Source organism: Bubalus bubalis, chromosome 3, assembly GCF_019923935.1.
Source record: "Bubalus bubalis isolate 160015118507 breed Murrah chromosome 3, NDDB_SH_1, whole genome shotgun sequence".
Lineage (NCBI taxonomy): Eukaryota > Metazoa > Chordata > Mammalia > Artiodactyla > Bovidae > Bubalus > Bubalus bubalis.
The window spans coordinates 163,490,819-163,507,090 of NC_059159.1; the positions used below are offsets into that span (position 1 = coordinate 163,490,819).

The 16,272-nt window shown below is 37.5% G+C and overlaps 2 protein-coding genes across 5 annotated transcripts in view; both read right to left on the reverse strand.

Annotated features, from left to right (window-relative positions):
* Positions 1–16,272, reverse strand: part of PTBP3 (polypyrimidine tract binding protein 3) — a 90,834-nt gene that overhangs the window by 54,941 nt on the left and 19,621 nt on the right. For 3 of the 4 annotated variants that reach the window (XM_025282228.3, XM_006079960.4, XM_044940452.2), the window contains one exon: positions 13,924–14,008. In XM_025282228.3, the coding sequence (XP_025138013.1) occupies positions 13,924–14,008 (85 nt within the window). Of the gene's footprint in view, positions 1–13,923; positions 14,011–16,272 lie in introns of those variants that run through there. The other variant, XM_006079963.4, reaches the window with a different exon arrangement.
* The window catches only part of LOC112577609 (immunoglobulin-binding protein 1), a 33,872-nt gene continuing 19,545 nt past the window's right edge, over positions 1,946–16,272 (reverse strand). The window contains exons 2-3 of the mRNA XM_025282230.3: positions 13,924–14,008; positions 1,946–3,349 (exon numbers count right to left, since the gene is read on the reverse strand). Coding sequence (XP_025138015.1) covers positions 2,330–3,349 — 1,020 coding nt within the window. The 5' untranslated portion in view covers positions 13,924–14,008 and the 3' untranslated portion in view covers positions 1,946–2,329. The remainder of the gene's footprint in view (positions 3,350–13,923; positions 14,009–16,272) is intronic.

Below are 16,272 nucleotides of genomic sequence, written 5' to 3' on the forward strand. Positions count from 1 at the left end.
TGTCTAGGTTGGTCATAACTTTTCTTCCAAGGAGCAAGCGTCTTTTAATTTCATGGCTGCAGTCACCATCTGCAGTGATTTGGGAGCTCAAGTAAAGAAAGTCACTGTTTCCACTGTCTCCCCATCTATTTCCCATGAAGTGATGGGACCAGATGCCATGATCTTAGGTTTTTGAATGAGTTTTAGGTCAGATTTTTCACTCTCCTCTTTCACTTTCATCAAGAAGCTCTTTTGTTACTCTCTGCTTTCTGCCATAAGGATGGCGTCATCTATATATCTGAGGTTATTGATAAATCTCCTAGCAATCTTGATTCCAGCTTGTGCTTCATCCAGCCCTGCATTTCACATGATGTACTCTGCATATAAGTTAAATAAGCAGGGTGACAATATACAGCCTTGATGTACTCCTTTCCCAGTTTGAAATCAGTCCATTGTTTCATGTCCAGTTGCAACTGTTGCTACTTGACCTGCATACAGATTTCTCAGGAGGCAGGTAAGGTGTTCTTGTATTCCCATCTTTTGAAGAATTTACCACAGTTCGTTGTTATCCACACAGGTTTCCCTGGTGGCTCAGCTGGTAAAGAATCCACCTTCAATGTGGGAGACCTGGGTTCGATCCCTGGGTTGGGAAGATCCCCTGGAGAAGGGAAAGGCTACCCACTCCAGTGTTTTGGCCTGGAGAATTCCATGGACTGTATATAGTCCCTGAGGTTGCAGAGAGTTGGACACGACTGAGTGACTTTCACTTTCACTTCACTTTCCCTTTCTGTTAGAACCATTTGGTGATGAGGGTGGTTTCCTTGCCCTTCATGAAACAGAGTGAGCCCTAACTTAGTCTCTTCCTATTAATGGTGAAACAGGAGGGAGGGGAGCAAGGCACAACTTTGGGTGCTTTCCTGGTGGCTCAGACGTTACAGTCTGCCTGCAGTGTGGGAGACCTGGGTTCGATTCCTGGGTTGGGAAGATCCCCTGGAGAAGGAAATGGCAACCCATTCCATTTCTCTTGCCTGGAAAATTCTATGGATGGAGGAGCCTGGTAGGCCACATTCCATGGTATCACAAAGATCGGACACGACTGGGTAACTTCATTCTTGCTTTTTTGATGATCCAGCAAATGTCGGCAATTTGATCTCTGGTTCCTCTGCCTTTTCAGCTTGAACATCTGGAAGTTCACAGTTCATGTACTGTTGAAGCCTGGTTTGGAGAATTTTGAGCATTACTTTGCTAGTGGGTGAGATGAGTGCAATTGTGCGGTAGTTTGAAAAGTTTTTGGCATTGCCTTTCTCTGGGATTGAAATGAAAACTGAGCTTTTCCAGTCCTGTGGCCACTGCTGAGTTTTCCAAATTTACTGGCATATTCAATGCAGCACTTTAAAAGCATTATCTTTTAGGATTTCAAATAACTTCTCCAGGTCTTCCCAGGTGGTATCAGTGGCAAAGAACCCACCTGCCAATGCAGGAGACCAAAGAGACACAGGTTCAATCCCTGGGTCGGGAAGATCCCCTGCAGGAGGACATGGCAATCCACTCCAGTATTCAGTCCATAAAAGTACCTCTTTAATGTCTACAGGATCCTTCTTGATACTGGTAACTTACCTTCTTTTTCTGTCTACTTAGAAGTTTGTTAATTTTATTGATCTATTAAAAAGCAGCTACTGCTTTCATTAATCCTCATTTTCTTCTTTCATTATCTTTTCATATTTAATATTTTCATTCCTCTATTTACTTGGGGTTTAATTTGTCCTTCTTATGCTATACTTAGAAGCTTATTCATTTTACACATTTTCTCCTTTTCTAATAAAACATTTAAAGATGTAAATTTTCTCCTAAGAACAGTTCTAGCTGAATCCTATAAACTTTAGTAAGCCATGTTTTCCTTTTAATTCACTTCAAAATATCTTCTAATTTCCCTTGTGTTTTATTTGATCCATGGATTATGTGTTACTTTCTTTTTTTTTTAATTGTTTTATTTATTTTCCGCACAGGCGCATGTGATAGAAGGGAACTTTTTTTTTTTTTTTTAAAGATAATTCATACAACCACTGATTGATTATACAGAGCCATTTCTCAGTCCTCTTTTCTTTCCACTTAAGAAAATTAAAATATATCATGATGAGAATGATTAATGCCAAAACAAGATTTCTGGCTTATCATTTAGGGTACAAATACACACTTTATTGCTTGACATTTTATTGAATGCTAAGCAAGACTAAGCATCTCTGCCTTCATTGTACAGAGCTGAAGCAGAAGAGCAGGGAGGGGGAGACAGCACTACTGTCCTTGGCGGGGAAGATGTAAGCCCCTGTTGTCCTGTCTCGTTGTGGGGAGGCTAACCCATGTTCTGCCGGTTGCCATAGCCTCTAGGATGGGTGTCCTTCCAGTCATCCCACTCGCGAGCTCTGCACACTGCCTGCTCATCAACCTCTTCCTCCTCATGCTCCTGATCTTCTTGTTGCTGAGGGGCTCTTTTGAACTCTGACATTGTCGTGGCTATTCCCTGATCTGGTAATGCTCCAAATTTCCGATGCTGTTCATACCAGTCATTCACTGTCATAGATGCCAGACTTGGATAACCAGCTCCAAATACTTTGGCCTGGGCCATGTTCTGAGTGAGAACAAACGGTTTCATTGGAGGCCTGTCCTGATGAGATGACTGAGAAGTTGATGCCTCGTGTGTGGAGTCTTTTTCTCTCAAGATCTTTATCTCCTGGTCAATGCTCTCAATCTCTTCTAAGCTGATACCAATCCACTTTTGAAGGTGAAGGAGGTAATATTCACGAACATGCTCGTCATCTGCTTGACCACTTTCCACAGCAGATTTCAGTGCAGACAACCTATGCTCCACCTCCTTCTTCCGCTTGTATCTCTCTTTTTTAGCCTGTCTGTGAGATGCCATAGCAATGATGCTAGGATAGGCCATGGAGGAATTAGCAGTGTTATTTCCAGCTAAGTTGGTCTTGGGTTTGGGCAGCTCAAACTTTGCCACATGATAGTACTGGCACTGAGTTAAGAAGTTTAAGAAGTGTTCTCGAGCCCACTGCAAATGATCTAGACGCTTGCTGGGACTGACTTGTTTCATGGTGAACGCTCCTTGAAATGCTGGCACCATCAGGTACTTCAGGTCAGTGGACGCGATCTCCTCCAAATCTTCATTTTGGCTGAACAAGTTAAGCTGTGACAACATTTCAGCAGCCTTCTTCAGGAGATCCAGTCCCTTGAACACCTTATCTTGGATTATTCGGGAGCCGGTGGGTTCAGCTGCGATTTCCACTTCATCCAAAAGCTGCTTGCTGGTTTCGAACAGCTCGGGGAGCCGCGGGAGCAGTAACTCGTCTTCAGCTGCTGCCATCTTAGGGAAGGAGGAACCCCAAATTTATTTTTTAATTGAAGGATAATTGCTTTACAGAATTTTGTTGTTTTCTGTCAAACCTCAACATGAATCAGTCATAGATAGACATATATATGTATGTATACATATATACATAGGGGAGGAGAGGGTTAGATGTATGGAGAGAGTAACATGGAAACTTACATTACCATATGTAAAATAGATAGCCAATGGGAATTTGCTGTATTTCTCAGGAAACTCAAACAGGGGCTTTGTGTCAACATGGAGGGGTGGGATGGGGTGGGAGATGGGAGAGAGGTTCAAGAAGGAGGGGATATATGTATATGTATACCTGTATTACTTTTTCTAAGCAATTGGAGATTTCTTCTCAAATATTTGAGTATTATTTTTTAAAATTTCTAGTTCTAATACACCTCTAATACCTAATTTTAATGTACTCATATTTAACTGAGACCTATTTAAGGACCCAGTATATAGTCTACCTCACAGACCACTTCATGTGAACTTGAGTATGTATCCTGATAGTGCTGGGGAGACTATTCCATTATGTCAATTAGGTCAAGCTGGTTTAGAGTACTGAAAACTTCAGTATTAGAAGACCTACAGACTTCTTTTAAAGGATCACATAAATATTTTAGACTTCGTGGGCCATAAAGGCTCTGACCCAGCTATTCATCTCTGCAGTTATAAAATGAAAGCAGTCAGAGGTAAATGTAAACAAGTAGGCACAACTGTGTTCAAATAAAACTTTATATACAGACAATGAAATTTAATTTCATGTACGTTTCACAATCATAACAAAATATTCTTTGTGTTTTTCACCATTTAAAGTGTAAAAATCAGGGACTTCCCTGGTGGTTCACTGGTTAAGATTCCATGCTTTCAAGGTAGGGGGCTCCAGGTCAATCCTTGGTTGAGGAACTAAGATCCCACATGCTGTGCCATAGGGTCAAAAAATAATATAAAAAAAATTTGAATGGAATAATATGAGGTATATAGTTTATTTTTTTTTATGTAAAAATCAGTCTCAGTTCATGGGCAATACAAAAATGAGCAACTGGAATGGATCTGGCCAACAGGAGAATTTGCTAACCCTGTTCTGTATCCTTACTAATTTTTATGTACTGGGCTATCAATTACTGAGAGAGGAGTAGTGAAATCTCCAGCCATAATTGTGGATTTTTCTATTTCTTTGTTTAGTTGTTAGTATTCTTTATGTATTCTGAAGCTCTATAATTAGGTGAAAAATATATATATATGTATCAAGAAATATAAATAAATATATGGAATACAAAGTAATAAACGATAAATAAAATGGAATATAAAAAATAATCTTAAGAAAACCAAGACAGAAAGCAGAAACAGAATGAATATAAATAGAAAACAAATAGCAAGATGACAAACTTAAACCCAACCATATCAATAATTGTATAAAGTGAAAATGGCATAAAGATTCCAATTGAAAGGCACAAGTTACAACAGTCTGGATAAAAGCAAAATTCAATTATATGGTGTGAATAAGAAACTCATTTTAAATTTAAAAATCTCAGGTTAAAGCTAAAAAGACGAGTAAAGAGAAATATGTAAACACTAATCATAAGAAAGACAGAGTGGCTGTACTAATATCAAAGTAGACTTCAGGAAAAGGAATATCACCAGGGATAAAGAAAGACACTTCATAATGATAAAGGGATCAATTTATCAAGAAAACATAATATATCACACATAAAACATGCACATAAATGGCAGATAACCTCTGGTTTTCAATTATGTTTACTTTTTTGGTTAGTTTTTTTTAAGTGATTGCTCTGGAGTTTAATCAACAATAAGTTTCTTTAACTTACCCCAGTCTACCTTAAAATAATACTATAATACATAGGTATTATGTAAGAACTTTTCAAAGTATACATCTGTTTCTCTTATCATACATATCCTTTGTATTACTGTCATATATTGTACTTTTCACATTTGCTACAACCCCCCAACTATATTAATTTTATCTTGCTTTAAATAGTCAATTACCTTTTTTCCTTTTTGCATCTTGTTTTAATCACTTGTATCTTATGGAGCTTTCCATAGAGAGCATTCTATAGTTTTTTTCAAAAATTTTTTTACTATGGTATAATACACATAAAATCACTATCTTTAAACACAGAATTCAGTGATGTTAAATACATTCATAATGTGCAACTATCACAACCATTCATTTCCATAACACTTTTCACCTTGTGTTGATAAAACTGAAATTCTATATCCATTAAATGAAGCTCCCTAAACCCTCTTCTTCCAGTCCCTAGCAACCACCATTCTACTCTCTCGCTCTAAGATTCTGTCTACTCTAAGTATTCTTTCTCATTTCTTTTTAAGCATATTAGATAGCTATTTTCTTTATGGTTACCATGGGGATTACTTTTAACATCCTAAAGTTATAACACTCTAATTTGAATTTAGTCCAGCTTAACTTCAATAATATACAAAAACTCTGCTCCTTTATAGATCTGTCCCCACCCCTTTCCACTATTACCACAAAAAATAGATCTTTAAACAATGTGTGCCCAGAAAAACAAACTAACAATTCATTTAAATGTTATCAGTGTCCTAAATTATGTAGAAAACAAAATGTGGAGTTACAAACCAAGTCACTTGAGAACTTTAGATTAATAATTAAAAAAAAAAGTATATTAGGCCCTTAAATCTGCAGACAAGAAAAAGTGGATTACAAACCACTGTTTGAATGATATAGGCTTTTACAGTGGCATTCACTGAGATCTTTACTTCCTCAAATGGCTTTGAGCTACTGTCTACTGTCTTTTCATTTCACCCCAAGGGACTCCTTTGAATAATTCTTGTAGGGCAGATCTAGTTAAGTAATAAACTTCTTCAGTTTTCACTCATCTGGGAATGTCTTAATTTCTCTCTCACATTTGAAGGACAAATTTACCAAACATAGGATACTTGGTTAACAGTTACATTCTTTTAGAACTTTGAATATATTGGCCCACTGACTTCTGTCCAAGTTCCTGAAGAGAAATCTGCTCATATTCTTATTAAGGATCCCTTGCATGCAATGAGTCGATTCTCTCTCAATGCTTTTTGGATTTTCTCTTTATCTCTGACTTCCAAAAGTTTGGTTTCAAATGTGTCTCAGTGTGGGTCTCATCGAATTCCATCTTACCTGGAGTTCATAAAGGTTCTTAGATGTTTATATTCATATTTTTCATCAAATTTGGCATTGTGGTAATGCTGGAAATCAGATTCTTCCCTTTTCTCAGGGTTTTCTTGTCTGTGTTATTGTTTTTCTGATTCTTTTGGACTGTCTCTATGCCAAGAATAAGCTTGAGGTGTAAATTTAAGTCCTTCTCAAGTGTCTTCTGAGCCTTTTCCTGGGCATGCACTATTACTTTCTAATTTTCTCTGTAGCTGCAGTTGTTTTTTTAATGTCCTAGTCTTTAATATTTGCTTCCCAAAAGGGGGCAGGGGAAGGAAAATGAAGGGGAGGAAGGTGTGAAAAACACCAATCCTTTATATCCTCTGAAAGTCACATGTACTGGGGGTGAGAGGTGCTGACCAAAGGGAGAGATGCAAGAAGAATGGCTGCCTGCCTCTTCACATCTATGTGATCAGAAGGAGCAATCAGAGCACAGATCCTTGAAGCTTTTGCCCACCCTGGCTCCTATTTGTAAGCGGCTCTGGAACTCACACAGCTGCCTGCCATGTGACTGAGGGTGAGGGATGGTAGCTGCTACTGTGCTGAGAGCTAAAATTGACCATAATTAACCACAGTTTACCTTCCAAGTCTTCCCCTGGAACTCGCAGGCCTTCAAAAGACTCCAGAGTTCCAAATTAGTTACAGGCAGATTCTGCCAGCCCAATTGTCATTTAGGTAGAAAGACTGCTGGTGCTTCTTACTCTACCACCTTCCCAGAATCCCTCAATTATCTTTGAACTTAACCAAAAACATGAGGAAGAAAAGTCACATATCCACATATTTACCACTTTGTGTAGACCCAAATTTCCACCTGGTATCACTTTCCTCGAATCTGAGGAATTTCCTTTTCCATTTCATAAAATTTAAGTCTGTTACTAACAAATGTTCTCAGCTTTTGTATGCCTCAAAAAAGCTTTAACTTTTATTTTTGAAAAATATTTTAACTGAACATAGAATTTCGGTCTGATTGTTATTTATCTTCAGTACTTTGAAGATGTTTCTCCACTGTCTTCTGATATGCACCATCTGGGGGCAAGAACTCTCGTTACTCTTATCTTTGTTTCTCCGAAAAATGTGACTTTTTTCCTTCTGGCTACTTTTAAGATTTGTTCTGCATTCCTGGTTTTCAGCAATTTGATTATGATGAGCCTTGGTGTGGTTTCCACTGTATTTATCCTGCCTGTGGTTCATTGAACTTCTTGGATGTGTGGGTTTACAGTTTCCACCAAATTTGGAATATTTTCAGTCATTATTTCTTTAGACATATTTGTTTCCCAACCCCCATCTTTTTTTCTGGGACTTCAAACATACATATGTTTAGAACGACTTTACTTTGTTCTACAGGTTACTAAGGCTCTGATTTTTTTTTTTTTTTTCAGTTTTTTTTGGGTCTGTGTTTAGTTTCTACTGTTGACTTTAAATTCGCTGATTATTTCTTTTATAGAATATTAGTGCTGTTAAAGCCATGCCTGTTTCTTTTTAGATGCTATATTTTTATCTCTAGAAGTTACATTTGATTTTTATTTTCTCCTTGTTGGTATTTTCCTTTAAATCCTTTCCCATACTTTAATAACTATTCCAAAGTCCAAATCTGCTAATTTCATCATCTGTCATTTTTTAGACCTGTTTCTGTTGACTGATTTTTCTTCTAGCTACGGGTCACAATTTTGTGGTTCATTCCATGTCTGGCAATTTTTGGTTGAATGCTCAACACTGTGAGCACCAGCATTTGTTTCCTTCCTTTAAAGTGCCAGACTCTTTTCTGGAAAAAAGTTACTTGCAGATCAGCTAATTGTTTTATAGCTTGCTTTTAAGTCTTTTTAGAATAGTCTTTATGGTAGAGCTGAAATATCACCCCTACTGGTCAGGCATGTGTGGCTTAATATTCAGCAATAAATTCAAAGGCAGATTTCTGGAGCATTTTTCTCACAGATGGAAGCTAGTACTCTTATAGGCAGAAAGATAATAGAGGAAAACCCATGTAGAAGTGTAACACTTCCACTTATATCTTGTTAGACAGCACTCAATCACATGAACACACCTAGCTATAAGGAAGACTAGACAAGCAGTCATTTAATCTGGGTGACAACATGCCCTGATAAAAATTAGTGCTCTGTTGCTTAAAAAAACAGAAAGTATTGGGGCACACAATAAATAGTCTCTGCCATCATTCGTAAGATTACATTTAGAAGGCAAAGCATAAGATTTATGTAGACAAGTGTAAAACATTTGTCTACAGAGCCAGACATCCTGGAATGTGAAGTCAAGTGGGCCTTAGGAAGCATCACTACAAACAAAGCTAGTGGAGGAGATGGAATTCCAGTTGAGCTATTTCAAATCCTAAAAGATGATGCTGTGAAAATGCTGCATTCGACATGCCAGCAAATTTGGAAAACTCAGCAGTGGCCACAGGACTGGAAAAGGTGAGTTTTCATTTCAGTCCCAAAGAAAGGCAATGCCAAAGAATGCTCAAACTATTGCACAATTGCATTCATCTCACCCACTAGCAAAGTAATGCTCAAAATTCTCCAAGTCAGGCTTCAAGAGTACGTGAACTGTGAACTTCCAGATGTTCAAGCTGGATTTACAAAAGGCAGAAGAACCAGAGATCAAACTGCCAACATCTGCAGGATCATCAAAAAAGCAACAGCGTTCCAAGAAAAACATAAACTTCTGCTTTATTGACTATCCCAAAGCCTTTCACTGACAGGATCACAACAACCTGTGTTTCCTAAAGAGACAGGAATACCAAACCACCTGACCTGTCTCTTCAGAAATCTGTATGCAGGTCAGGAAGGAACAGTTAGAACTGGACATGGAACAGACTGGTTCCTAATAGGAAAAGGAGTACATCAAGGCTGTATATTGTCACCCTGCTTATTTAACTTATATGCAGAGTACATCATGAGAAACGCTGGGCTGGAGGAAGCACAAGCTGGAATCAAGATTGCCAGGAGAAATAACAATAACCTAAGATATGCAGATGACACCACCCTTATGGCAGAAAGCGAAGAGGAACTAAAGAGCCTCTTGAAGAAAGTGAAAGAGAGTGAAAAAGTTGGTTTAAAACTCAACATTCAGAAAACTAAGATCAAAGCATCTAGTTCCATCACTTCATGGCAAGTAGATGGGGAAACAGTGGAAACAGTGACAGACTTTATTTTCTTGGGTTCCAAAATCACTGCAGATGGTGACTGCAGCCATGAAATTAAAAGATGCTTGCTCCCTGGAAGAAAAGCTACGACCAAGCTAGATAGATATTAAAAAGCAGAGACGTTACTTTGCCAACAAAAGTCTGTCTAGTCAAGGCTATGGTTTTTCCAGTGGTCATGTATGGATGTGAGAGTTGGACTATAAAGAAAGCTGAGTGCTGAAGAATTGATGCTTTTGAACTGTGGTGTTGGAGAAGACTCTTTAAAGTCCCTTGGACAGCAAGATCCAATTAGTCCATCCTAAAGGAAATCAGTCCTGAATATTCATTGAAGGACTGATGCTGAAGCTGGAACTCCAATATTTTGGCCACCTGATGACTGACTCATTTGAAAAGACCCTGATGCTGGGAAAGACTGAAAAAGATCGAAGGTGGGAAAAGAAGGGGATGACAGAGGATGAGATGGCTGGATGGCATCACCGACTTGATGGACATGAGTTTGAGTATATTCTGGGAGTTGGTGATGGACAGGGAAGCCTGGCGTGCTGCAGTCCACGGGGGTGCACAAAGTTGGACATGACCGAGTGACTTAACTAAACTGAAACTACAAAAATTTTGTGATGAAGACTGTACTGAATACAAAAAGATCTTTCAACATAGTACTACACATGGCTTTCCTTTAGCAACCCATTATTAATGTGATTTTTAAAATTATTTATGTCTTTGAAGAACTACTTAAGTATCTTACAATGGGATTAAACTCTTTAAATGAGCCCTAGAGACTTTCCAATAAAATTTGTTCAAAATCAATCAGAAACATTTATTCAAAGAAGTCAAGAATTAAACATAATCTTTAGTTTTTGAAATTTTTAGAGAATTGCAAATATTGAATCAAGTATTACAAAAGTATTTTTAATGTATAGGTGACCTAAAAAATAGAAGCAAAATTTTTAGGTACCAACAGGCCAGCCCCTTAGGAGGCCCCCTTTCAGTAAAAGGCAAAGTAAAATTAGAAATTTTCCATCTACCACAGGTATTGAACAAGGAAGTATATGTCTGTTCAGAGATCTGAATGGAGAAATGTAAATATCCAGATTTTTATTTTCTCTTTTCTTCTGATATGAATCCCCAAAGCAATATACTAACATACAGATTAGGGTATGTTAGCAGAACTACACTATACTATGTGCACGCTCAGCTGTGTCTGACTGTGCGATTCCATAGACTACAGCCCACCAGGCTCCTCTGTCCATGGGATTTTCCAGGCAAGAATACTGGAGTAGGTTGCCGTTTCTACCCTAGCAAATCTAGCAGAGCAAATACAAAAGATTCTCACAGAAGGAAAAATATAATTTAGTTGAAGTTTATCTCATAACCAAAAATTATGAATCAAGTAAAAATAATATACCATAAGCAAAGATTAGCTGATACAAACCCCAGGAATATTAGCACCCCTAAGAACTCCATAATTGTAAAATCTGAGACTATAAAAATTGTTTTAAATAATTAAAAAATTAGGGGAAAAAACAATAGTAACCATAAGAAAAGAACACGATATTAAAAAAACAAAACTAGGTGGTCTTTAAAAAATGGGTCAAATAGACACAGAAAAATGAACAATATATGCCTTGAAATCAAATACTCAACAGAAGGATTAAACAGCATACTAGACAAAGCTGAACACTGAGTGAATTAGAAAACCATTTCAAGGAAATTATCCAAAATACAGGACTTTAAGGAGAAAGAGGTGACAATGAATGCAAGAAGTTAAACAAATGCAGGACTAAATGAGGTGGCCCAAAACATGTCTAACTGGAGTTCCAGAAGGAGGCAATTCTGTGGAAAGTTGGGGTCACTACTAAGCAGGATAAATGAAAGTAAGTCTGTAGCAATGGTCTTCAACCCTGGCTGCACCTTACATGTATCAGCTGCTGCTGCTAAGTCGCTTCAGTCGTGTCCGACTCTGTGCGACCCCATAGACGGCAGCCCACCAGGCTCCGCCGTCCCTGGGATTCTCTAGGCAAGAACAGTGGAGTGGGTTGCCATTTCCTTCTCCAATGTATGAAAGTGAAAAGTGAAAGTGAAGTCACTCAGTCTTCGACTTAGCGACCCCATGGACTGCAGCCTACCAGGCTCCTCTGTCCATGGGATTTTCCAGGCAAGAGTACTGGAGTGGGGTGCCATTGCCTTCTCCGACATGTAACAGCTAAGAAGCTTTAAAACAGTACCTAGGCCTCTCCTTCCCCAACCAGCAATTTCAGAATTGGTGTGGAGTAGGTAAAGGTATCTGTATTTTCTTCAAAGTTTCCCAAGCTATTTTAGTGAACCCTCAGAGAACCAGCGATCCACACCCAGACATAGCTAGAGACACAGAACAAAATTAAAGAGAAAACTGTTAGAACAACTACAGAGAATTAATTCTATCTACACAATAATAACATAGGCTGACAAAAGGCTTCTCAACAACAGAGGCTAAAAGTATAATAAAACAGTACCTGCAAAGTACTAAGAGAAAATAACTGTCAACCTAAAAACACTGAACCTAGAATGAAACGGGATACAAGAGGAAATTCAAAACATAAAGACAAAACAGAGCAGACTACTACTGCCAGATAAACTCACAGCTCATACATCTTTCTTTTCCTAAGTTATCAATCAATCAAGATGTCAGTCTTTCTGGTCATCTGTTCCAGTAGTTTATAAATATGATCAAACAAACTGACCTCAGTTTTAAAGTTAAAAGCAAACACGTGTCCCCCCACCACCCGCCTAGATGTACCTAGCTCTAGGAGTAAGAGCCAAATTTTCCTAAGAGCCAAAAGTCTAACAGATCAAGAGGATAATCAGATTTTAGAACTTCAAATTCTAGTTATTTCCTTCATTCAGTAATTCTCTTTAAGTGTGGCTCCTCAAATGTCAGCATCATCATTCCTGGGAACTTGTGGAAATGCAAAATTATCAGGACCCATCCTGGACCTACTGGCCTAGCAATTCTGAGGATGAACTCTGCAAATGTGCTTTAACACTCAGATGATTCTGAAGCCAAGTCAAGTTTGAGAGCACTTTCAGTCTCCTGCTCCTATTATCTACTGTTCACACTTTCACAAGAACAAACCCCCTGTTGCTGCCCCACCAACGAATCTTCTAGAGTAATGGCCCATGGCTGACCAATTCTTATATACTTTTAATCTCTTCACTGAATTTCCTTTTCATCTTTTCTCTTAACTGTCACTTCTCTTATAGGGGTTCTCACAGAAAGGTTGTTCACTCTTCCAAACATCAGTGTCTAGAAGGTGAGGTCCACTCTTCTCTAACATCCTATAACTCCAAAAACCTTTGGATAAAAAAAAAATCTCGTCTTTTCTGAGACTCTCTACTCTCATGGCTTCCATTGTTAAGTGGCTGTGATATAGATTTCCAAATGTCTCTTATGATGCCAAAACCAGAAGAACCCACTACCTACCTGACACTTCCATCGGATGTTCCCAGAGGAACCTCAAATCACTGTATGAAATCTGAACATGCTATGTTGTCCAACCCTATTTTTTCTGTATTTTCTAAAATAAATGAAGGTACTACAATTCAGCTACACAATTATCCAAATCTAAAATCTGAAAATCATCAGTGGAATTCCTTATTCAAACATTCAACTAATCACCAATTACCATCAATTTCACCTCTAAGTTCTCTAATTCTCTCCATCACAACTGCTACTGCTACAGTAGAAATTTTCCTCCTTTACCAGGATTTCCTGTACAGCAACAGCCTCCTAACCCCCTTGCTATCTCTTCAGTACTTCACTCCTCCAATTCATTTTACAGTCCTCAAATTTCAAGAACATTTAGTTTTAAAATCATGTGAGTTTATAAATTTTTAACTTAGTTTTAATACTTCTAAAGTCATCATCATTCAGTGCAAGCTTTTAAATCTAGCTTTTTTACTCAATAGTTCTAGATCACCAACTTATTGATAATTTATCACAATTATGTAACAAAGAATGCCAGTCAAAAATTAGATCCAAATTAATCCTTAAAATTTAAGGGTGCTGTAACCAGTAACTTCATCTATATGAACTTCACTGCCACAAATTTTAGTTTTTGTTATAAATAGTAGCACTTGATGTTATAAGATGAGCAAAATAAGAACACTGTGGAAAAAATGTTTGAAACCCAGGGAAGAAAATTCTCAAATTTTGAAAAAAAAATGAAAACTCACCGTATACACCTGCAGAAGGAGTGGAATTGTTCATGGTAAAAGGTCCGTTAATGATGCCAGAAGAAAGAAGCTCATCAGACCCCCGCTGAAAAGCAAGAGCAATATTGTGTTAATAAAAATGAGTCTCTGATAATGATCCATAAATTTACTACTAAAAATTTTAAAAGCTAGTACTATTACTTAAATCTGATTATCACGGCATTTAAGGAGAACACCTCAAAGAATCGTAACATCTAAAGGCTGGCAGAGAACAGTAAAGGAAAATTATTGCACATCTACATTGTTGTTAACAATAAAAAACACAACTGCCATCACGTAATTGGGAGTATAATCCTATAACCTTTTTTGATCAAACCCTCTGAGATGTTACAGCTGAAGTGCCAAAAACCATATTCAGGGGTTGTATCCTAATTATTTTTGCAGTATACTTTTAAGTATATTTAGTGTATTTTAAACACAATTGGTATATTAAGCATGTTAAGTTTTTTTAGTATGTTTTTAAGCATTTGCATGTGAATAATTTGTGCAGCACTCCCTTTTCCATACATATATATATAAATATATATATACTTTTTCATGATATATATATTGTATACATATATTCTTAAAAGTTGAACAAAAAGATATAATTTATTTCTATATTGGCCAAATCCTTTAAATAAGTGATTTTTCTTCCATTATTCCTTAAAAGGTCTTTATTGTGTATTATTTCTTAAATAACTACTCTTTTAAGTAATTTAAACTTTTTTTCAGGTAAGAGCTTGACCAATTTCAAAGTTGAATTATCAAAGCTAAAAGGTAAGTGAGTGGGACTAGCCTTTTCATTGTAACCATGAGGTCTATTACCAAGGTTAAAACATTTATATATAGGAATGACAATAAGCAACATGTATAAATTTAAAACCAACCTATTTCAAATGGTAATTTGTTCAGCTCTCGGTCAATGTTTTTGGCCACATGTCACCACTTGTGAGATCTTAGTTCTCTGACCAGAGATCGAAACCTGGCCCCCCTCAGCAGCAGAGAATTTCCTGATCCTCCCGACCCAGGAATCGAACCCATGTCTCCTGCTTGGCAGGTGGATTCTTTACTGCTGAGCCATGGGGAGATCTAGTTATACATACACAATGTAATTAGTAGTGAATAGCAATCCCTTAAAGGTAAAAATATTCTTTCAATAAAGGAAACTTTCTAAAGTTTTAAAAAGAAATGCAAACTTTTTGATACCAACAAAAAGCAAATTCCCTGTCTGATAAATTGATAAAAGACTGGATTTTGACAAAATCAAAATGGAAAGGACTGCAAAAGAGATTTAATAAAGTTCCATTTGTAATTAATCTTTGAGAATAAGAGGGGCTTCCCTGGTAGGTCAGTCAGTAAAGAACCTTCCTGAAGTGCAAGAGACCCAGGTTCAATCCCTGGGTCAGGAAGATGCCCTGGAAAAGGAAATGGCCAACCACTCCAGTATTCTTGCCTGGAAAATCCCATGGACAGAGGAGCCTGGCGGGCTACAGTCCATGGGATGGCAAGAGTAGGACATAAGAATAAACAATGTGGCATTAGAACTTTCCTTCAGCACACTGATGGTATCTGTTTAGGAAAAAAACAGGAGGTCAAATTTTTCACTATAACCATCTTCATTTAAACATTTTTGCATACTTATCCAATTATATCAGGAAAATATATAGATGTTAATTAGCTAGATCATTTTCATAGTTGTGTTATCCTAATACACACTGTACAAAGTTATAATATGAATCTATGTTCCTCTGTAATCTTTTTAACTGATAAGCTTTTGTCACATTGTTAGTCTCCATCATAATTATTTAATGAATTCTTAAATTCTGTAATTGCCTACTATTTCCCTACTACTCAATATTAGCACCACATGTAAGTTATTGATCCCCAAAATTATGCTGCATTTAGAATACAGTATTTTCTTCTATCCATAGAATAAATATTCAGAAGTAAAAGAGACAATCTTTTCTTTTTGAGTGAAGGTAAAACTGTAAGAAATCTCAAGCTTCTGTTTAACAATATATAGTAACTTCAAGTTACTAATATACTACAAGTGACTACTAAGATGCATTTTTGCTTCTACAGTAAAAGTTAAAGTCGCTCAGTTGTGTCCAAATCTGGAATGGGTAGTCATTCCCAACCCAGGGATCGAACCCAGGTCTGCTGAACCGCAGGCGGATTCTATACCAGCTGAGCCACAAGGGAAGCCCAAGAATACTGCTGTGTGTAGCCTATCCCTTCTCCAGCGGATCTTCCCAATCCAGGAATCAAACCAGTCTCCTGCATTGCAGGTGGATTCTTTACCAGCTGAGCTACTTCTAAAGGGTTCTT